Here is a 23,906-nt window from a genome sequence, read left to right as displayed (position 1 = left end):
GACCAGCTCATTCCAGGCTGTGTCTTCCCTATAAATCCTCAAGTCAGCCAGAGGACCCAGGGATGACCTTAAGGTCTCCTTCGTAAGAATCAAAGCTTATCAGCTTGGTCTTCAAGAAAACCCACCAATAAATCCACTCAACTCCCAAATTATTTCTTGTTCTAGGACTTCCCACTTTTCCCTCTGTGAGTGATACCTGTCCCCAGATATAGGTGACATCGTGACTGCAGGGAGCTGGCATCTGATGGCCACCCGGAGAAACACACTCAGCACAGTGTTAAACATGTGCCAAGAGCTCAAGATGTGCCAACCACTGTGGTCCTCCCCCGCCAACCCAATGTCAGCTCCTCAAAGGCAAATCTGCAGTAATGACTTCCTAGCAAAAAAGATGCCTCAGGAAGCCATGGCAGGGCAGATCCAAGCATGTTGCCAGCTAAACCTGTCTTGTTGGCTCAGCCTGTATCGTGGGTTCAGCCTCTATTGCCCCAGAATAGCAGCACACTACAGGGCTTACCTCTGCATCGACATGCTGCAAGCCATACTGCTCGCAGATGGAGACCAGCTTCTTGCGGTTCAGGTGACCATCACGGGTGATCCCCAAGTCCTCACAAACCTCTTGCAGTTTCTCTTCTATCCAGTCTTGGGGCGGGCAAGACCCGCTCTGTGAGGCATTCAGATCATCAGGGTTCCAAAACCTTAGCTGGCCTGAAAGAAGAGCCAATGCTGTGTAGTCACCAAAGAGATCAGAGAGAGAGGATGCCTGTTCCGATGACAAATGTGCCTTTCGAAAGAGACTAACCGAAACACAGGCAGGAAAAGTTGACTCCATTTTCCTAAGGTCCCTAAGAACGGCTAAAATAGAGCCTCCAGTTATTAGGCTGCAGGTTTCTGTGTCCTGGCAGTCACATCTGCATGAGAACCCCATTTCCTGGGGCCACCCTGCACCCAGTTCTAGCCTGATTTAACTCCAGCTGAAGCGATGACCAGCCTAGACTGTTCCAGATTGTAACAGAAGTATGTGGAGCATCATTCCAAAGTCCTATCTCAACCACTGCTCCCTGTCTCCACTTTCTAGTTCGAATACAAAAGCACCTTTAAAACAATTTTATATTGGAAAACTTGCCTGCCTCCAAAGCTGTATCTGACCTTAGATAATCCAACAGACCAGCATGAAAGGTTACAAACCACAAGGTCTTGATGACCCATACATTAATGGCAAGTTCCATTTGAAGACTTAAGCATCAACTAACATGTTTAAGAAGATTCCTTAGGTATCCTTCTTACAAGTTCCCACTGGTATGGCATGCACTTACGTATCAAGGATTCTCTGAGGACATTAATTAAGCATGAGAGAATTACTGGCATAATGCACTACCTGGAAGCAGCCCGTAGGCATGAGAGGACTGCTCGGTGCTTTCCAACTATTTACGGACAGAAAGGCTGTCTTTACTGCTGCTGTGCTGCCGTCACATCTCAGCCCAGCGAGACCATCAGCCAAGCCACAGTGCCCTCTGGTGGCCATCAGGGCAACGTATTCCAACGCTGCATAAATAGACCTGCGGGTCACTTGGCAAAGAGTTTTCAGTTATCTATTCAGGCCTGCTGGCAAATTAACTTGAAAGTCTGTATCAGAGGGTCATTAGCCAACAAATGAAATCCTATAGCTTAGGTGTCATCTCGCATATGTCAAGACGCAAGGACCATACTGCCAGCAACTGAGGGGGTGAGTTTTGTTGCTGCCTCCAGCAAAGGAGACCCAGAAAGGTGGAGTGTGGGGAGTGCCCTGTGAATGGCAGTAGAAACCCTTTCCCTCTGTGGGTCCCCACACTTGATAGGCTCTTACCTTCAGCTTCATACTCCTCACCTCCTTGCGGCTTCCAGCGCTGGGGAAGGCAAGAGAAGATTCGTGAGTTACAGAACTCAAGAGACAAACCAGGCCTACCTTGATCACTTTACAGCTCATCACCTAGGGGAGTGGCCTGCTTCTGGGATCTTCCAGTGTTCTCCTTGGAGTGGGGTCTTTTTTTTTAAGATTTCATTTTTATTATGTTTTTATTGGAAAGGTGGATATACAGAGAGGAGAGAGAGAGAGGAAGATCTTCCGTCCGATGATTCACTCCCCAAGTGAGTGCAACGGTCGATGCTATGCCAATCCGAAGCCAGGAGCCTCTTTCGGGTCTCCCACGCAGGTGCAGGGTCCCAAAGCTTTGGGCCATCCTCGACTGCTTTCCCAGGCCACAGACAGGGAGCTGGAAGGGAAGCGGGGCTGCCGGGATAGAACCGGCGCCCATATGGGATCCCGGGTGTGCAAGGCGAGGACCTTAACCACTTGTGCCACCGCGCCGGGCCTGGAGTGGGGTCTTTTTGATTAAGCAGCCAAAGGGCACCCCGGCCATCTGCAGGGTTGCACCAACTCCGCACTGTTCTACCTCTCCCGCCCCTCCATCTGCGAGGTCACGTCATAGCAACACTGACCAAAGCCCATGAACCTGCAGTGGTTTGGGATGCTGTGAGTATCTCAAGCAGACACTTCAGACTTGGTCAAGCACGGTGGTCTCTCTGGAAGAAGCAATGAGGCCCCGACTAGACTGGTGGGCATGTGGCAGAGAGGGGCAACCCAGAACACGGAGGTGAGGAAACTTCACTTACATAAAACAAGCATTACCAGTAAATAGGCAATACAGGGACAGTAGTGACGTTTGTCTGAATTAGATCATTTCGCTTCCTTCTGCTACATCCCTCACTGGGTCTTCTCCCAGCTCACGGAGGGTGATACAACTCTCCACAGCTCAGGGTACAAGTCAGAAGCAAAAGGCAGCGCCTGATCTGTGGGGCCGCAGGGACAGGCCTGCCTCCAGCAGCGGCAACAAGCACGTGGGCAGCTCCTCTGGCTGTCCCACCAGTCAGCTTTACCTGGAGCGCCCATTTGTGCCCGGAGGTTCTGTAACCATCCAAAGAAATCCACTGGGAAAAGGCAGATCCTAAAATCAGGACTGCTGTTCTTGTCCCAATTATGCTATGCCAAGAATGAAGGTGTCACTGGTGACATCCCAGCCTAAGGATCCCTGGGATGGCTGAACTGGGCAAGACAGCTGCAGCTCCGTGCATTCAAATCAACTCCACCACGAAGTAGCCCCTGCTCGCTCCTGGCTTCAGAGCTCAGATTCCTCCAGGCCTGGGTCTGCCTCCATCTATTTCACAGGCTAAGCTTGGGAAGATGCTGAAAACCACTATTAGGAGGACACTTCAAAAAGTCCTGGCAAAAGTGGAATCAAAAGGTAAGTCTGGGGTAGACATTTGGCCCAGTAGTTATAATATCAACGGAGCTGCCAACATCTGGTATTAGAACGTCAAGCTGAAGCCCCAGCTCTGCGTTGGACTCCAGCTTCTTGCTAATAAGCACCAGGAGAGGAATCAGGGGGTGGCTCAAGTACTCGGGTCAAGGATCCCCGGTTAGTGTCATGGATGTTTCACTTCCAATCCAGCTCCCTGGGAAAACAGCAGGGGGTGGGCTCAAGGTTTTGGGCCCCAGCCCCAACATGGGAGAACTAAAAAAAGCTCTTGGCTTCCAGTTTTGAATTACCCAAGCTCTAACCAATGCAGCCATTTGGGTAGTGAACCAGGGGATGGAAGATGTGTCTATCTCTCCTCTCTCTCCCTAGGATTCTGAGTTTCAAGTGAAAATAATAAATCTTAAAAAAAAAAAAAGGCGGGGTAGAGGTCATTGTGCTATCTGTATTCCCCATATTCTTTATCCAACAGAACAAAATGACTTAACTGAAAACACATTAGAATTAAAGCCATTTGATCCACCTACAGCTAACGAAACAGGACATGGTAGTCTACCTAATAATGTTGGTCAAGGCCATCCCAGGGTCTGCCATGATGGCTTAATGGCTAAATCCTCACCTTGCAAGTGCTGGGATCCCATGTGGGTGCCAGTTCATGTCCTAGCTGATCCACTTCCCATCCAGCTTCCTGCTTATAGCCTGGGAAAGCAGTGGAAGATGATCCCAAGTCTTGAGCCCTTGCATCCAAATGGGAGACCAGGAGGAAGCTGCTTGCTCCTGGTTTCAGACTGGCTTGGTTCTGGCCATTGCAGCCATTTGGAGAGTGAACCAGCGGATGAAGGATTTTTCTGTCTCTCCTCTCTGTAGGTCTGATCTAGCTTTCCAATAAGAATTAAAAAAAAAAAAATCTTTAAAAAAAGAAAGGAAGTAACAAGCAGATCACAAGCAGGCCATGGTTTCTGAGAAGAGCACCTAGCAGGTGCAGGCATCTACGTTCCCACCAGGTCCAGAGCAGACAGACAGCCCAGCTGGGCCTCACAGGAGTGACAGCACAGCTCACACGTCTCCAGAAATCCCTGAGGCTCCAGCTGCATGCAGCTACATGGAATTTATTACATACATGTGGTCATTAATGTGATTTGTTTTCATCATTTATTCATTAATTTAATTTATTTGAAGAAGAGAGATGAAGAGAGGGAGGTATCTTCTATCCCCTGGTTCAGTCCCCAAATGGCTTCAACATCTAGAACTGTGTCGAGCCAAGCCAGGAGCCTGGAACCCTGGAACTCCGTCTAGGTGTCCCATGTGGCTGGCAGGGATCCAAGCACTTGGGTCATCTCCTGCAACTTTCCCAGGTGTGCCAACAAGGAGCTAGATCGGGAAATGCAGTATCACAGGCAGCAACGTCACCTGATGTGTCCCAACACCAACTGCTCTCATTTTGAAAGTCAGCAATGAGTTTGAGAGCCAGGGCAATACCTCCTGGGTGCCCACTTGCTCCAGCACTCACCCCTAACGAGAGACCCAGAGCTGACCTGCAGCCAGCCTCAGAGGCCACACTCCCGAAGGTGGATTCAGACTTGGGCAAGTTTCTTGGCTTCTTTGGCCTCAGTTTCTACACCTATCAAACGGGCATGCAGTAGCACAAATTTCACAGTGTAGTGGCCACATGCTGAGGCACATAATAAGCACCACACTGTGTGATTACTTTTATTGGACAAGTATTTATATAACACATATTCAACTTACACAATTTCTTCATCATTTTGCTTTTTGAAACTGAAAGCTTAAATCTGGGTAGGCATGAAGGGCCATCTATTGTTCATATAGGTTTGTAAGAAAAATGTTCAGACATTAAACGCCTGTAGCACAGACATTAGAATGCCTATGATTTATGTGAAGTTCAGCACAAGTAAATACAGGGGACCAACTTAAGGAAGCACAGACCAAACCAAGGACTCATGGTGCACCTGCTAAGTTAGCAAGTGGATTTAACTCTTACGCCACTGAGATTGTGGCTGAAAATAGGTCTGTTTCTATGCTTCTGTGCAAATAGATGGCTTTTTTAAAAAATGACTTTATGAACCAAAAACAAACAAACAAAATTGCTACATCCAATAATTTCACTTGATAATTGAAGGGAAGAAAATCAAAGAAGGTTGGGGGGAGACATATGCATAAATAGGTACGCTGCAGCACAATAAAATACTACAAACAACCCAAATATTTAACAATGGGGCATCAAACCTTAGGATACATCCTAACGTAGTCATTCAAAACGTAACCAAAAAAAACCTTGGAGAAACACAGGAAAACAGCTCATGAGACGTTAAATTAAAGACCATCATGAAAATGCAATTTGCACTAGGGTCTATTATCGCTGGCAAAAACATTTATATAATGAGACAAAGACTGGAAGGAAACAGAGATCATAAAAACAGACATTGTGGCTGAGGCGCTAGGGGAACCCATTTTCTTTTTATTTCCTCTACAGTTATAACAAGCGTTTCTGTGTGACTGAGACAGGCATTTCTATTTCTAAGGCCGTGGCCACTTCTTCTGCCCACCTCTTCTCCAGTGCTTAGCACGTTAATATCCAGGACTTGGGGAGGTGGAGGTTGGTAACGGGGAGAAACAAGAGGTTCTTTCTTTGGGGAGAACCATTTTGCAGTGTTCCAGGGGAAGGCTAAGTGGGCAAGCTCAGGTGCTGCTTGGGCAGGTGAGTGCAGTTGGTACCCATGTCCGCTCAACATTGACTGGAGTTGACTAGAGACCCTGAGACCAGGCCTGTAGATGCAAACAGTCCCACGCAACAAAGTCAGGCTCAGACCAGTCTTATACGCCCCGGGCAGTGCCTCATATACCCCAGTGGGGGTGGCCTGGGCATGATCTAAATCTTACAGGGACAACGCTTGCCTGGTCATTCTTCAGGAGACACAGGATCTGCCAGGACACAAGGCTATGCTGATGGCCGCATTCTCATTTCCAAAGCCTTCCTTCCTCAGGAGATGGCACTCATCATGCAGACTTGACCAAGGCTGCCTTGGCCCTCTCACCTCCACTAGTGGTCTGTGCTTTGAATCAAAGGGAGGGAAACCTCCCCTTGGCAGCTCAATGTTTGTTAGGAAATTCCAATTTCAGGGATGGGGGTGGGAAGTGTAGTTCATTCACAGTTCATTTATTTTCCCTCTGCCTGCCTGGAGCCAGTGGTTCCAATTTAAAAATCTGGGGAAGGGGGAGGGGAGGCAGGTTAGGAGGACTGCGGATGACATCATCCGGCTGCTGGAGCACCACCAAAGAGAAGAGGTGTCACTCAGAACAGGGCCCTGCACCCTGCAAGCTGGCAGGTGCTCTCCACTCTGAACTGTCAAGAGCACCAGAAGGAACAGAACCACCAAAACCATAGCATGCTCGGGAGAAGCACAGGCACGACAGGACAAGATCGCCCTTGAAATCATACACAGCCTCTCACTGGAGAAAAAGCAGGTATGAATGCATTCTGTCACTTCCGTGGGCTTCAGCCACTCTCTGACTCTGACCAGCTTCCTCTCGACCAAGGGCTCCATGCCTGGCCTTCACAGATATAGGTGAGAAAAGCAGATGCTAAACAAGGTTTTAATCAGCTGACTCAAAAAATCATCTTATATAAATGCTAAAACCCTGTGGCCATGGTGAGTAGGAGGCTTTGTGTAGAGAAACTCTGGATCCGGGCTGGACAAATCCAGGACTGGGTCAGCAAGTAACTGCCACTTGCATGTAAACCCCGACACCAATAGAAGCCCATCTGGCCATCAGAAATTCCCTGAAGAGCACAACAGCACCAACCAATCAAAAAGGAAGGTCACGGGAACCACCGCCCAATCAGGAACCTGGACATACGCTGAACACGCACCTCTCAGCCCCAATGTCAAAGTAGAAGAACCCTCACTTCTGATTCCTCTGGGTGCTGGCGAATGAAGCCATACCTCCCAGCTCCTTGCTCTGCAACAAACACCTACTTTTCTCCACCCCCTGAATGGGCTAAGTAGGCCCAGGTTTGGGGGTTCTACAGCACTAACTAGTTAGAGGTGTGGTCATTTGGTCTCTGGAGACACAAGATGACAGGTGGATAAGGGATTGGCATAGAGGCTGCCCAGGGGGTGTCCTGGCTCTGCCACCTTTTGTGAGCCTTTGGCACTGTCCCCTGCATGGTGGGGACCTACCCCTACCTACCGGATGGTGGTGGAAATGTCAGTGATTGCCATTACCTTGGAACAATGATGAGGTCAGAGGTTTATACTCCTAGATGCCAATTTTAGCTCCTCCACTTACTGGCTGTGTGAGCTCAAGAGAATTACTTAACCTTTCTGTGCTTCTGTTTCCTCCTGGGTCAGAGAACACGGACACCTACTGTTAGGACATACTTCCTGGCTGGAAAGCTCTCAGGACAGTGCCTGATATAACTCAAGCACCAGGGGCTTGTTAAAACCAAAGGGAAATGCGCTCTGCCTACCAGATGGGTCTGCGGAACAAGAACCAGAGCAAGAGCAACAAACAGCAGGGGTTGGGGGATAGGATAGAACCAGGTCAGCTATAAGACCAAGCCCGCGGGAGACTTGAAAACGAACAACTCTGACATCACAACCTCCACACATGTCTGCACACCATGCCAGAAACTCATAATGCTTATTCATCAGCCATACCCAAAAGCTGGGAGGCCCCCTTAGCCGCAGCTCTCAGCTCAGGAATTGTGACAAAGCATCGGACTGTGAGTCCAGCTGGAAGCAGGGCTTGCCCTGAGACTATACCTCCTGCACACAGTGGCCCCGCAGCTGGCAAAGGTTGCCCTGGGTCTCCTTATTACCACGACCAGGGCACTGCCCTATAGCCCCATGGACAGCAGCAGTGGCAGAGGGGGGTCAGAGGTTGCCTGGTCAAAGCAGTTGTAGCAGAAGGCAGTTGCCACCACACCTTCAGACAGACAAAGGGGCCCTGTCAGTATCATGCTGGCCATTGTGGCAGGCTCCAGGGTCGTGCTACAGCTGGACAGGAGTGTCCCGAACACATGGGCTATGTAGGCGACACACGGTCCAAGAATGTTTTCTTTGCCAACACCTGCTCAGCAGTGCTACAGAGCAGATGGTCCCAGGCTCTTGGTGCCCCCAGCTTCTAGCACAGGGGGCCAGGGCCAGGAACTGCAGCCTGCAGGGGCCCATGCGGCTCATGGGCCACAATAGTCCAGCTCCCATCCACACCAGCCATCTGCTGCAGTGAGGACCTTTGTGCCCACATAGTGTATGGCTAATTAAAGTGATTACAGGGGAACATGTGGGGCCGCTGTCTCCCAGCACCAGCTGCCGCTCCAGCTCCAGGGCTAACCTCAGCAACCTCACAGCCTGAAGCAGATTTTTTAAAAAAAATCTTTTTGAAGGGAAGAGCTTCATATCATGCAGCTCTCAACAAACTTGGACTTCAGCATGTACTGCAAGTGGACAGCACACTTAGCTACACACAGCAAGTGCTGGAGGGACCAGAGGAGCTGTGTACAGAGGATGGTTATGGATCCTAACTTCAGGGTTTGGAATAACACAGCATTTCAGGCCAAGTGCACTCAAAGCCCTTCACATTTATGAAGCTGGGGTTCTGGGCTGGGCCCTGGGGACGAAGCGTGCTGAGAGGGCTGGAGCTGGTCTCTGCAAGGACAGTTTCCTACACTGCAGCTTACAAGGCAGACGTGTGAGACCAGGATGACAGCTCAGCTCCCAGCCTCTTGCTGCTGATCCCATGGACCAGCTGATCCAGCCACAGCAGGGCTGCCAGAGTTAGAATGCAAATCAGTACCTGTATCTTTAAAAGCAATTCAATGCCATAAGTGTCTGCTGGGAGCACCAGGAATTACTGCATGGTTTTAAAATGCCCAGGCATCTTGAGGAGCCTGACTCCACTGCCAACCAGCTTCCCTACAGCTAGAGTGAAACCAAATTGAGTTTCTATATTGGAGCCTTAAATCTCATCTCATCCACAGGTTGCAGTAGTGTTGGCTTCCGGGACTTTATGGTTTTTTTAAAAAAGAAGAAACAAATCCCTCTTACTCAGCAGAGTTGCTTCAGGGATCATGAATATTCAATTTCTATATGAAATACAGTCAGAAAATGTGACTGCCATCGCGAAGATCACCTTGGTCACTCTTGGTCTGTTTTAGTTTCTATTTAGAAAATGAACAGAGATTGGGTATCTGGAAGGAGATGAGGGCAGGGCCTGGACTCCAAGACACCTCCCTCTGGGTTGAGGTCAGGAAGCCTCATAGGCCAGGGAACAGCTGTGCTGGGACAGAGCCATGGAACCAGCTCTGAAGGGGCTCCCTGCCATCACTTTCCTGGCACTGTCATCACTCCCCAGCTGAGTGAGCGTTTCAGCACTGGGAAGAGCCAGGTGGATCTGACCAGACTTAAGACATCTGAAGGCAAAGATGGTAATGCCGCTGATCTAGCCTGATAACCTGGTATCATCTGCCTGGCATAAAGGGCCTTGGGAAGGAGACTGCCTTATCCAAGACTGGAGTAGGAACAGGCGAGCAGGAACATCCCAGCCGCAAAGGGTGCAGCAGAATGTGCTGGGGAAGGCAGTGGAGGGTGGGCCTAGTGCTGGGCCCCTGTACCCACATGGGAGACCAGAAGCAGCTCCTGGCTTTGGAGCAGCTCAGCTCCAGCCATTATGGCCATTTGGGGAATGACCCAGGGGATGGAAGATCTCCCTCTCTGTCTCTTTTTCACTCTTTCAAACATGCAAATAAATATGTATTTTTTTAAAGGTCTCAGCAGGACTTCTCTCGGTTATCAAGAACTTTGCTCTGAATTCAATATTGACTCTATATAATAGACAGGAATTATTCATCAACTTTAACTGCCAAGTGATGCATATATGATAACGAACAGAAGGGGAAGAAAAGTGTGTTTCACACTTCCTGAAGAAGTTTGAGTGTTGTAGGTTACTAAAATCAGTTCTTTGTTTTTAGGATTTTTAAGTGCTTAAGCAACTACTTCCCCCAGCCCCAATACAGTCCCAGCACAAAGCTGAATTTGCCAGTCTATCCTTGGGCGAAGGCAGCAATCATCCTTAACTTTTCCCTCAGGTGTTCGCTCAAGTTGCAAGGTGCATGCCAATGGTTTTGGCTTACAAGACCGTAGTCTACGGTTGAAGAAATCCTTGTTCAACCCCCCATGCTTTTTGATCAAGATCTCACAAGACCCGATTTATTCCCTATGGAGGAGGCCAGCTAACAAGGCGGTCCCTGTTCCCAACCGGGGCAGAAAGCACAGCGGCCTGCCCCAATTGTGTTCACCACACAACCCTCCTAGCAGGTCTGAATAATAGAGAACAGAATTGAGAATTTATTCGGTGTTTTTTTTTTTTTTCTTCCCTTTCTTCTACCCTCCGTAGACACAGCATCACAAAACTCAAGGTCAGCTCAGCAGCTCCCACACAGGAAAGGAAACCAGAATTTATTCTTCAAGTCTAAAAGTCTCCTTTCTGTTCTTACTGAGCTCAGGCACAAACAGTCGTCACCGAAACCCTGTGGTCAATCCCAGCTCAGGTTGGAATCAAGATTGTGCATTTGGATTAATTTGGAACAGAATGTCCAATTGAACGGAGTCAAGTGAAAAGTGATTCCTGGAGGAAGAAAAAAAAAACACCGCCACGTGCCTTCCAGTGTCACCCTGAGCTTGCCGGCCAAGCAGCGCAGGTTGCAGCTTGCTGCTGGGTGGAGCAGTCCGCTGGGCTCCTGTTCACTCTGCTCCTGCCTTCCCAAATGAAAGCCGGAAGCTCACCATTTAGTGCTGAAAACTGGGCAAGGTCTTTACCTCCAGAGTGGCTTCATGGCCCTGCCAACTGACCCTGCCAGGGGAGACAACTTAGTGGCTGGATTTGATGTGTTCTTTTATAGCAGGAAAGGGCTACAGTGCTCTAAGTTGTAGGGGGAAGAAGAGATAGAATGGCAATTCCTGAAGGTGGCTCAGATGGCTGCCACCACACCATGACAATGGTGTGGGTTCTCAGCTATGGCACTGCATCCTAGGAGTGCGTAACCAACTGTCACCAGATGAGCTCATGGCTAAGGCAGGCTCTCTAACTGACTTTAAAAATTTTTTTAATTAATTTATTTTTATTGGAAAGGCAGATATACAGAGAGGAGGAGAGACAGAAAGGAAGATCTTCCGTCTGATGGTTCACTCCCAAACGGCTGCAACGGCTGGAGCTGAGCCAATCTGAAGCCAGGAGCCTCTTCCGGGTCTCCCACATGGGTACAGGGTCCCAAAGCTTTGGCCCATCCTCTACTGCATTCCCAGGCCACAGACAGGGGGCTGGATGGGAAGCGGGGCTGCCGGGATTAGAACCGGCATCCATATGGGATGCCAGAGGGTTCAAGGAGAGGACTTTAACCACTATGCTATTGCGCCGAGCCCCTCACGCTGGCTTTATATGAATAAGTTTGAGAAATAAAGAAAACACAGAAAGCTATCCAGCAACCCACCCAAGAACTCCTATGCATTATCGGGGTTGGGGAGGATCCAATGCCACACAGGACCTGGTGACTGTGAGACAAAGTAAGACAAAGTAAGAGCCCAAGGAAAAACTCTGACACTTTAAAGACTGGAGCCAAGAGGACCTCAAATGGGAAGGTGCCCTGGGTCTCCTCTGACATGTCCAAACAGCTTCAGTAGAAGGAATTTGTAGAACAAGTCCACATGGTCTAGCAAGTGAGCTTCTGGTCAACTGATCAACCCTGAATTTCTAAGGTTAATATTTTAGCCACTGACCAGGAAACCTGCAGTCTACCTTGTCAAGATGGTATGTGACAAAAGTGGTGGTGTACCAGCAGACTATACACATCAGAGAAAGTAACTTGTGCACTGGTTGCACGAAGTTGAGATCTATCTTCTTAACTACTGATAGGATTATTAAAATGTGTTAGCCGGGCAGCCATTAGGCCTAGAAGTTAAGACGCCTGTGCTCCACAGAGAACATTTGGACTTAATTCCCGACTCCAGCTCCTTGCTGAACGCAGGCCCTGGGAGGTAGGAGTGAGGACTCACTTGATCGGTCCCTGCCACCCTGTGGGAGATGTGGATTGTTCCTGGCCCTAGCTTCAGCCAAGCGCTGGCTGGTGCAGGCGTTTGAGGACTGATCTGCAGATGGGAATGCTCTCTCCCTGTCTCATCTTTCCTTCCCTCCTTCTCTCTTCTTCTCCCTCTCCCTCTCTCTGCTTGTTTCTTTTTGTCTCTGCCTCTCTCTTTCAAAAAAAAATTATCACAAATGAAATTATTAATTTGTTAGCTATACATTAACAAATTGACAGGATCAATTCCGCTTACAGAACATTTCCTTTTTAGGTAAGTAAGCAGCTGGATGAGCTTGCGTTTGAGTCTACTTTTGGCAAGCAAATAGGCCATGGCTTACAAAAAAATAGGCTATCCCTTACTGCTACAGCTGTTCTGCCCTGGGCTGGGATGAAGCATCCAAGGCAAGCCCCACTGAGAACAGAGATCCACCCAAGTCGTGTGCCTGGTGTTGGCCTCTATTCGCAGTGCTTACTGGCCACAGAGAGGTGCATACAAGGGCGCCCGCACAGAGCATCGAGGGGCTGCATCGCAGGAGCCTGGAGGACTGGAGTGAAGCTGAGCCCGTCACGGGTGAAGCGATTCTGCCCTTTCACTAAGATACAGCTGTGAGACTGCACCCAGGCTCGGGCCTCAGCTCTTTATTTATACATGAAACCAGACAGTGCATAAGCTCTAACAAGGGTATAAGCAATAAATACCTCGCTACTGACAAAGACCGGCTCGGCCCATCAACTTTCTGGATAGTCCCAGAGAAACTAGCATATGCAAAAACAGGTGGTCATGTGATTTCATAGCACCAAATAACAATACCTTGAGTACTCCACAAACATTTGGGGGAAATGAAATATTAGACTTAAAAGTGTTTATCAAATTACAAACTTTTCCTCCTTCCAGTATGGGGACATTTCAACCAATTTTTTGTCAACAAGTCTCTTTAAGAACATTTCACATGTCTCAGGAACAGAATTGATGTCAGACAACAAGACCTTTCCTGACATCAACACACACAGGAAAAAACTGCTGACTGCAGTAGATATATCTGCCTCCTTGGAATCAAAGATGGCTGACTGCTCTGAGCATAGTAGTGCTGGGGTGGGGGAACCTTCAACTAAATTTTCAACAGGGACTTGGCAAAAGAGGAGCGGCCATCTCTCGGAGTGGAGGGGCGGGGCAGAGGAGCTGCTGGCTCAGACCCAGCGCCCTGGTGCTGTGACACTGCAGGCAGCACTGGCCTTCCCCTTCCCTGCAGCATTCTGTTTGCAGTTTTCATCCACACTACTCTTACTCCTCCACTTCTGTGCCTCCTCTCTCCCTTCTCACTCACATTTCTACCAATGCTCCTCATTTCTGGTATTGAGGACTAGCCTTATTTTTTTGTTTGTTTTTAAATGATGCAAATTTCTGATCAGATGGGTCACACCTTGCCAAGGTTAGGACTTATCGGCAGTTTTCATTGCTACTCAATACTCGGGCTACTGCTTGTGACTTTGGGTTTTGTGGGTGTTTTGGAAGGCTGAGGATACAAGATACTGGGGATAATATGGTGAGCAGACTTCCTGTGGACTTCAGTAAGCTGAACATGAATGGCAGCAACGCAAGCACAATCATTCACACGCACACACACAGGAGGCAGCCTACAGACTACTTTCAGAGAGCCTTGCTCTTTGCTACTTGATATTCACAACTGAAATATCTGCAGCCCCCATCTGAGCTGGGATTTGCAAGAAATATTTAGAGCTTGCTCAGCATGGTGTCTTCAATCATATTCTATAAATGGGATGCTGGTAAATGAGCCATCAAGAAGGCCTGAAGAAACGCTGCTGCTGCCCTACGGATTGGATGATGGCAGCGTACAGAACGACAAGGAGGGAGCTGGGAATGGCAGACGGGTCTCTGTACGCAAGACAACAAGCAGTGCTACAGGACAGGGCACACACCAGGAACAGTGCCTGAGCACTGTCCAAGTGCCCCTGCTTGGATCCTGAGGCAGAAACCAATTGTAAGAGTTGTAAGTCTTGCTGCTAAAGAGGACACCCAAGAGCTCAGAATGCGACATGCCTCCTTGCACATCATGAGAGCTGGAGAAAGGGGAGGAGTGGGCTTTAAAAAACATACATTCTTTCAGGCCCATTGTGATGGCTCAGTAGCTAAATCCTCATCTTTCAAGTGCTGGGATCCTATATGGGGCCAGTTTGTGTCCCAGCTGCTCTGCTTCCCATCCAGCTCTCTGCTTGTAGCCCGAGAAAGAGATCGAGGATGGCCCAAAGCCTTGGGATCCTGCACCTGCATGGAAGACCAGAAAGAAGTTCCTGGCTTCGAATCAGCACAGCTCTGGCCACTATAGCCACTTGAGGAGTGAAAAGATAGAAGACTTTTCTGTCTCTCCTCCTCTCTGTAAATCTGTCTTTCCAATAAAAATAGATAAATCTTTAAATATATGTATATATGTATTTTTTTTCTTTCATTTAAAACACACAGCTCCAGATATGGAAGCGAGGCATGCTGGCAAGAACTAGGAGCACAGTAGACCACAGAGAATACTTATAAACTGCTGACTTTTCCATGGATTTCTATAAAGCATGACCTAAGGGGCCACCTTGCCAAAAGCTGCAAGGTGAACTCATTCCAATGACAAAGAAAAGTCCAATATATTCAAGAGGCAAGTAACGTGGTCAGCCAGTGGCTTGTGAGTGGGCCAATCCTGTGCCAGCCAGAGCCCCGTGAACCAGGCAGGTGCATGGGCCCCTCAGCTGCTTACCTCACTCCGGTCATCTTCATCAGTGGGCAGGAGCGTAGGCTGGGCTTCTTCTCTCAGCGGCTCAATCACTGTCACCTCTGCAAACTCCTCCACGGACTCCTGAAGCTCAGGCAAGGACCTGCGTCCATAGCGCTTGCCCCCTCGAACGTACTTGGGTTGCGCTTCTAGTGAGCACTCTGTACAAGGAGACAAGAGTTGAGGCCACATGCCATGCGGGTCTCAGCCAGAGCTGACACACACAGCTGGCGCACACAGCCTCTTATAGCAGCCTCAAAATAAACCGCCACCCCTGGCCACTTGGTGGGGGTGGGGTGGGGGGGCATGGGCAGATATGAGCCAGCACGTCACATGCAGAGCACAACTTCTGATCTGAGGTGATTTATAGTTCCCTGAGAGGGGATCCGCCTATAGTGGGAGATGTGCCACCACGGCAGTAAGTGATGGGACTGCTCAGGGTTAGGATCAGACAAAGGCAAGGAGCTGTACCAGTTCTTCTGTTAACGATGCTGGCATTTTGCAGAAAGGCAGGGGACGGGGGAGAGTCAGAGATCAAATGAACAGACAGAAACATCAGAGGAATCCTTGGCAAATGGTACTAAAAATGGCACCAAATCCATGGTGCAGTCAGTGTCTGCCCTCCATCCTTCACCAGGCCTTCCACTCCGATCTACCAGATAAACGGGCTGACTGAGCAAGGGACCTGATGTAGCAAACTGTAATCGGTGAGCAACATAAAATTAAGAGCCGGGCCGGAACACTACCAGGGTGAAACCACATGAATTAAAAATGGCGTGCTGTGATGTTTTCCTTCACGGGCTTTGGCGCTGTCCAAAAGAACAAGGAATGCGCATGTGGGAGAGCATCTCTTGACCTTCAAGAGGGACGTCAGCATTCTGACGATGTAACACATCTCAGGTTCAACATTCACCGCCACCTTCACCACCACTGCCACCAGCACCCCAGCTCCACAGTCACAGGCTAACCCTTCACTACAACCAACAGCTTTAAAGCAGTAGAATAAATACTTCACTCCATTCAAATGCCATTTTAGATACGAATTTGTTTTGTTTTAGCACCTTGCCCAATAACAAATTAAAACATTCCATTAAAATGCATAAACCACAGTGCTGTGCTGGCTGCTGCCTTATCCTCACAGACCATGTGCACTCTGTGGGAACATGGCAGAGGTGTCTACACTCAGACACACAGGTTTTGAGCTGAGTCCTGTGCACACCACAAAGTGATGGTGACCGATGAGACAAAAGCTTCAAGGAGAAGACTTGCCTTGAATCTCCACTGACGTCATGCTGGGGCTTTCCAGGGAGGATACGTGATCCTGCCTGACCAGCCCCCTCCCCCATGCCCTGCTCCTAGGACAAGCTCAGATTCCAAACATTCACAAATGTGGCCAGCAGCACTCTGAAAATGTTCAGCCGGGCTCAGAGGGAAGTATTTATGTAGGCACTCTCACTGCTCGCGATATTTATATCCAGCTTTTGAAAAAGCCACAACCAAGTCATTTGATGAGGTCAAGAGAGTCCCTGCCGGGAGACACTGAAGCATATACATTCTCTACTGAAATCCACATGCATGCAGGCGTGGTACCTCTTATCAGGAGTGAGTGTGTCAGCTTGCAGGTGCTCAGGAGCGGCCCAGCCCCCCACGCTCCTTGCTGGCAGCTGACACCCAATGATGCTGGCCAGGTAAGAGGCAAATAAAATCAGCCTTACTGGATCACATACTGGATTCTCAACAAGATACACCATTAGTGACTTCAGGGGCTTGGAGAGGACCACAAGGAAACAAACCTTCAGGAGATGGAGCCTGGGCATTCCCTCGCTAACACAGGCACTCTGGCTGCGGAATGGGCACGAGGGGAAAGGAGCAAGAGAAAGCGCTTCTCTCTCAGAAAAGCTGCCATGCCAGAAAAAGGTTCATTAATCCTCTGTGGGGAGGAGCGTGGACCAGTGCAGCTACTATGGAAATCAGTATCAAGAGTGCTCAGACTACTGAGAATTCATCTACCATATGACCCAGCTATCCCACTCCTGGGAATATATCCAAATGAAATGAAATCTGCGTGCAAGAGAGTAGAGTGACCTGCAGCCCTATAGGTATAGTGGCACAATTCACAACAGCAAAGATAAGGAAACAACCCCGATGCTGATCAACATATGAATGGATGAAAGAAATGTGGTATAGCACTTCAATGGAATACTACACAGCCAACAAAAAAGAATGGAATCCTATCACCTGCAACAAAATGGTCCCAACTAGAGACCATTATGGTTAGCTAAGTAAGCCAGTTCCCAAAGGGACAAATATATTTTCTCTCTGATATGACAGCCTCTATGCAAAGTACAAGATAGATATAGGTAATCAAGTATGCATGTATATTCTCATAGATGAACTGTGTAATGGAGACCAACAGATTGGGAAGCAAAGACAGGCTGCAGTGTATCTCTCTACTCCCAAAGAAGGGGAGGACTCACAAAGAAATTGGTAAATATATCTTCAGAGTATGATACTAGATTTTATACCTTTGCCTATACCAACCATGCCATCACACATTTAAATAGAAGAAAGTTAAACTTGTAACTGGTACTAAGGGACTACACTACTATGATAACTTGGGGAGAAATGAAGGGAGGAGAAAATAGGGAGAGAAGGATGGGAGGAACTCCTATACCTACAAAACCATATCATGCGGGAAAAAAAAATCACAGTGATCTCAGCCCTGATGCGCCTGTCTGTGCACAACATGGCTTCCAAGGGGTTTTCTACTCACACCCCACAGGGCGTAGACACCAGTGTGCTTGGGAAGCAATGGGAGGTCATCTAGGACATGAACACTGTCAAGACTTGACTTATGTACTGACTTGCTGAATGTTGCTTTGTTGGGAATGTCAAGCATTTTAACTTAATTATCTGGTATTATTTTATCATAATGGATTTTGACCAAATTTTAACCTTCCACAGAACCTATGTATGAGAGGTCTTCAAAATTGATGAAGAGTGGATATTGGGAACAAACTGGGCATGGATTTCAAACATTTTCTGAACCAAAATAAAGTTATTTCTGTGAGAGAGAGAGAACCATCCATTGGTTTCACTTTCCAAATGCACACAATGTTCCCTGGCTGCTACCAAAGCTAGGAGCCAGGAGCTCAACCCGGTCTCCCATGTGGGCAGAACGGACCTCCCCACTTGGGCCCTCACCAGTGCTTTCCAAGGTCTGCGTTAGTAGAACCCTGAAGTTAGGAGCTGGAGTTGAAACAAGAACTCAAGGATTCCAGCAGGGGACTCAGGCATTCTCACCAGCAACTTAAAGGCTGGGTGAAATGCCTATCTTGATAAACTGATGCTTGAAATCAAATTTTCCACAAGTGTTTTAAACTACCTTCATGTTTGTCACTTTCTACAGAAAACTTTAAACTGCTCCATCAATAAAGCTATTAGCACACACAATGGAAAAATGGGTTATCCAGGCTTCCTCATCGAGTTTCCCAAACCATCAATAGGACCAACAAAGGATGCTGCTCACCACTCCACCTGAAATAGATGCCTCTTAGGATGACACCCCCCACCCACACACACAGTCTCTTATTTAGAGCTACAACCTTGTGGGTCTCGGGTGATGACAGAAGTGGCAGGGAGGTGTAGAGAGAACAGTCATGGGAGCAGCTACTGCCATGGAGGTTTAAAACACATGGAACTTCTCCTGATGGGGTTCACCCAGGGCATTAGCAGTCATGGTAACAGTGCACCAAGCAGAAGGGCATTGCCTTAAAGCACGGCTAACCCGGTGCCTGCTACTCCCAACGGCAGAGCTGCAAAGCTGCAGTTCTGGGCAAAGCTTAATGCTTAATGAAAGTGCCTAAGATGTGACATACTTTTTTTTTTTTTTTTTGGTTTCCTAACTTGGTTCTCTTTCCTGAACTATATCAGGGACCTTAACGCTTGGGCAATCTTCTACTACTTTCCCAGACACACTAGCTGGGAGCTGGGTCAGAAACAGAGCAGCCAGGACTCAAACTTAAACTTTCATATGGGATACCAACACTTCTAGGGATAGCTTAACCTTAACCCACAGTGCCTCAACACTGGCCCTAAAGATACCACATTCTTTACTTCTCATCTGTCTCAAGAAGAAAAACTGAAGAGCTGTGACAATATTCACCTAACAAATCAGGATGAACTGCTTACTGTGCACATGAATGACTTTGAACCAGAAGTGTTTCACTTACAAGCAAAGACTGAAAGACTCATCAAGGAGCATGAGAACCGTGAGTAGACGGAGAGGCAGGGGAAATGGCCCGTTCCCAGCCGTCTCGCTCCTCTCCCACTTCCCTGCCAGTAGCAGTGTGGACAGTGGACACACAGCTACCCTGTTGCTAGACCAAGCAGCACAGCATGTGTTTTATTCTAGAAATTGCTCACAGTCAGTATATGATGCAGATGGTCATGTGACACATTTAGTTCAATCAAACCCAACACATGGCCAGCAAAGCCTGGGCAATGAGGACCTACCGAAATCGAAATAGTTGTTCAATAGCTTCAACATCTTTATTCCATCAACTGCTTCCTTTGCAAAAATGCAAACACAGGATGTGGAGTGAAGAAATACCCCCAGCACACACAGGGGCAGTGTATTTTCAAGGATGCCTTCCAGAGCAAGGCAGATTTCACTTTTAAAAAAATGTATTGGGCCCGGTGCGGTGGCGCAGTGGTTAAGGTCCTCGCCTTGCACACCCAGGATCCCATATGGACGCCGGTTCTATCCCGGCAGCCCCGCTTCCCTTCCAGCTCCCTGCCTGTGGCCCAGGAAAGCAGTTGAGGACGGCCCAAAGCTTTGGGACCCTGCACCCGCTTCGGAGGCCCAGAAGAGGCTCCTGGCTTCGGATCGGCATAGCATCGGCCCGTTGCGCTCACTTGGGGAGTGAATCATCGGATAGAAGATCTTCCTCTCTGTCTCTCCTCTCTGTATATCCGCCTTTCCAATAAAAAAATAATAAAAATAAATCTTTTTTAAAAATGTATTTATTTTCGTTTTATTTTAAAGAGAGACAGATCTGCTACCCATTGGTTAACTCCCCACATGCCTACAACAGCTAGGGCTGGGCCAGGCTGAAGCCAGAAACTCCATCTGGGTATCCCAGGTGGGTGGCAAGGACCCAAACACTTGAGCTGCCTCCCACAGTAGTAGAAAGCAGAATGGGAAATGGAGTATCCAGGAGTTGAACCAGATTCCCAACTTACTTCCCAAGCAGGTACTGAGCTGCTGTGTCACAGGTCCAACCCTAGGACAGGCTGATTTCACTCACATTTATTAACACTTGCCAGGGGCAAAATGTTACATTCTAGGGAGGTCTTCAAAAAGTTCATGGAAAATGTGCATTATCTAAAAGCCATGGCCAGATTTAAAAGATGTTTGTATCAAAACAAATCTCTTCTAATTCAACTTTCCCAAGTTCCCTCATACCTGTTGAGAGACAAGATTTTACAAATCAAACCTTTCTGGTCCTGCTCCCTGTAGAACTTTCTGGTGGACTTGTCCCTGTAGAACTGTGCTTTCCCAGTGAGCTGATGGAGCTCCTACCAGAGACAACCCTGTTCCAAAGGACCAAAAAACAGGGACAATGCCAGCAAGGGGCCCATCGACTGCCCTACTGCCAAGCCAATGAGACAATCCTGAAATCCACTTGCAATAAGAAGAGGTCAAGAAAGAAGAAGTCCATGCAAACCTCAGGATATGCACCCTGAGCATCCTTCTTGGGAGAAGAACACTGTGGAACCAATAAGCAGCCCCAACAGACCACATGCCCTTGCTGCAGCACCTGCTCTGAACATGCTATGAAGCAGGCATTAAGATGATGAAAGCATGGATTCGTGTCTGAATCTAAGTAAGCCAAATGGCAAGAAAACAATCAAGTGAGAGACTAAGGCCAAAGGAGAGACTTGGAGACAGACTGAGATGGAGAAAGACAGGAAAGACAAGGACTTGGCAGTGAGAAGGATGGGTCAGGGAAGGAAGACCAAGAGGCTGGGGAAGAGACCTGGGAGGAGAAGTGAGTAAGGTAAGGTATGGCACAAAAAGAACCAAGAGGTGTGGAAGGCGACATCTCAAAGAGGGGAAGGAAGGGAGACCAAGACACTTGAGACTTGCGGACCCCACCTGCCATTCGCTTTGCCTTCTCGGAGTCCTGCACGCATTGCTCAAGATCCAACCCCAAAACACCTTTCTTGGCACAACTTCCAGACTTTTTTTTTTCTCACACACATTTAGCCTAACTCTTAGTGTCTCAGGTCCCAACTGAATGATCATGGATATATTCTTCCAAAGTATGTTAGGTGTTGGAATTATCTACCCAGCTAGCCTTGCAAGGAAGCAAGGACTTTTACAGTGTGAAACTTGGAATCCAATGGCCCTGGAGCTAGGCTCTCAGTTCAGGTTTGGCATACTTAGCTTCACAAAGGCTTAGTTTCTCATCTGGAGGAAATTAAGTCAGTAGGCACACCATGACTCAAAGTTACCACCCCATCTAGTAGCTCCAGTCCTGGGTGTTCTGACCACACTCTTGTTCTTCTACATAAACTTTTGTGGAGCCAATGGCTACCGAAAGCCGCCAAGGCCAGGAAGAGGTGGGCAACTAGGGGCACAGGCAAGAAAGCATCATGGCTCTCTCTATCTCACAGCAATTTCCTCAACCTCATTTTTTATAGACATGGTAGGTGGCAGATGCATAATGACATTATCTAGTCTGTCATCTAAGAAACTAGAGCTGTCCTGATCTTATTTGCATGCTTGCCCCAATTTTCTGTTGTTAGTTTCCCTTCCCTACGTCAATGGATACACCAATTCTCTAAGCTCCACTATTGTAAACAATAATCCTCATGTCTCCTGTTGGCAAACCTTCTTATCTACCCTCGGGAGATTAAATAAAATGTAGACACAATGCCCTGATGAACTGATGTCTTATCAAAATGCTCCCCATTTATATAACTTCAAAAAGCATACATCTTGTACATTTATAAGATTGCCTTTTTGTCCTTTGTAAAATTATCACAAGTGTTCTTTAGCACAATAGCTCTCATGAGACTGACTGTACAGATATGTTCGGTTTGCCTATTAACCCACTGTCAGCTTTTTTCCTCTTATAGAGGAGACTTTCAACAATACAAAAACAAATAGAATGAAAAGATAAGCTTATTTTTGCAAAAAACTTATGCAATTGATGTTCAAGTTTCTCATGACATGCATGTTTCATGAATTGCTCAAAATTCTCATATGCATAGATTTCAAAGCTTGTGACTATTATATATACACAAACACATATAGAGATATATATACATATATAGAGAGAGAGAATGTGTTACTGTTTCAAATGACTACACACACTTGTGTCTACCCATAATTGGTTCTGTCATTCCATATAATCTCAACGGGTAAGGATGTTTTCAGTTTCCTTACAAACACACCTCTAACACACCACTTTCATTACTAGTGGTAGTGGTGGTAGTCTCTCTGTTATTCAACTTCTGGAGAAAACTAGTCCTCACTATTAGCATCTCACCAACACCAAGGGAACAGATTCTTAACCAAAGGACAACAGAAGTCTCTTGAGGTATCTGTGACTCCTCTGAAAACCAGAGGCCGCAGGCAGGGTTCAGAGCCTGGCCCAAGGTCCTGGATGGAGTTACAAGGTAAACTGGAGACACTGGCCACCAGGGTCCCACACTCAGCCCCAGGTTGTGCATCGGTGCAGCTTTCCTGAGTGGATATAAACATGTCTGTAAATCATTTTTTTACTTCTTCCAACTCTAAGAAAAATAATGATGTTCACTTCCGAGAATTAGGGAAGTCTGCTATTAAAAAGATCATTTAAACCAAAACAATGGCTAAAGTTCTGTTTTCCCAATGAATTGGTCTTTCCAAATCTGAGGTTTTTTTTCTCCATCAATAAACAAAGGAAAGACATTTTTAATGGGCCACACTAGGGAAAGAAAATGTTTTTTGCATTCCACTAACCTCAGCTGCAGAACAGAAATCTAATGCCAGAAGCATCAAAGAAAAGAGAGCCGCAGGAGATAGGCCCAGCCCACACGTTGCTGCTGCAAGTACTCACTTGCATTTCCATCTTGCAATTGCAAATCCTTTAAGCCATAGTCCATCTCGAATTGAATAAAAAGCTAATAGTTAACTTGATGCCTTCTTCAGGAAAAATAATTTAGAAATTAAATTGTACACATAGATAAGAGGGTTACGCCACTGGCAATGTTAACCAGTTTGGAATTTTCAAAGGATGTCCAATGTCTCTAGTTTTTATTTGGCCATATCTGAATCTCAGTGTTTTTTTTTTTAATCATGTTTAGTTGTTGTTACTGCTTTTTAAGCAATAAATTTAAAGCTCAGAAAATTAAAAACAAAATATGACTATTAAAAAGACACTGAAACAAATCTAGTCTGCAGTTTTAAGATTAAGAAAGTATGGCTGAGAGAAGCAGAAACACAATGGGACCCAAGCCTGCGGATATTATGGCTCATCTTACCTCTGCTCCTCTTCACACACAGCTGCTTCTCAGAAGTATACTAAAGCAGGCAAAATACTGGGTATTTGTCAATAGGAAGAACAACTTTTGAGGCACCAATTTCTAGTGGGTAAGAGCTTACAAAAACACAAAGGGGCTTCCTTCATGGCTCAGAGTCCAGGGGTGACATGCCAGCCCGGCCCTGCCACAGCCACCACAGTGGGGACT

General features: G+C 47.4%; 1 protein-coding gene across 1 annotated transcript in view; it reads right to left on the bottom strand.

Moving 5' to 3' along the window:
* Positions 1-23,906, bottom strand: part of NIN (ninein) — a 96,200-nt gene that overhangs the window by 45,365 nt on the left and 26,929 nt on the right. The window contains exons 4-6 of the mRNA XM_040969517.1: positions 15,150-15,325; positions 1,844-1,883; positions 515-705 (exon numbers count right to left, since the gene is read on the bottom strand). Coding sequence (XP_040825451.1) covers positions 515-705; positions 1,844-1,883; positions 15,150-15,325 — 407 coding nt within the window. The remainder of the gene's footprint in view (positions 1-514; positions 706-1,843; positions 1,884-15,149; positions 15,326-23,906) is intronic.

The sequence above is a fragment of the Ochotona curzoniae genome, unplaced genomic scaffold, assembly GCF_017591425.1.
Source record: "Ochotona curzoniae isolate NIBS_2020 unplaced genomic scaffold, NIBS_Ocur_1.0 scaffold_4701, whole genome shotgun sequence".
Classification (NCBI taxonomy): domain Eukaryota; kingdom Metazoa; phylum Chordata; class Mammalia; order Lagomorpha; family Ochotonidae; genus Ochotona; species Ochotona curzoniae.
Note: the sequence above shows the minus strand (reverse complement) of the source record. Positions and strands in the feature narration are given on the sequence as shown.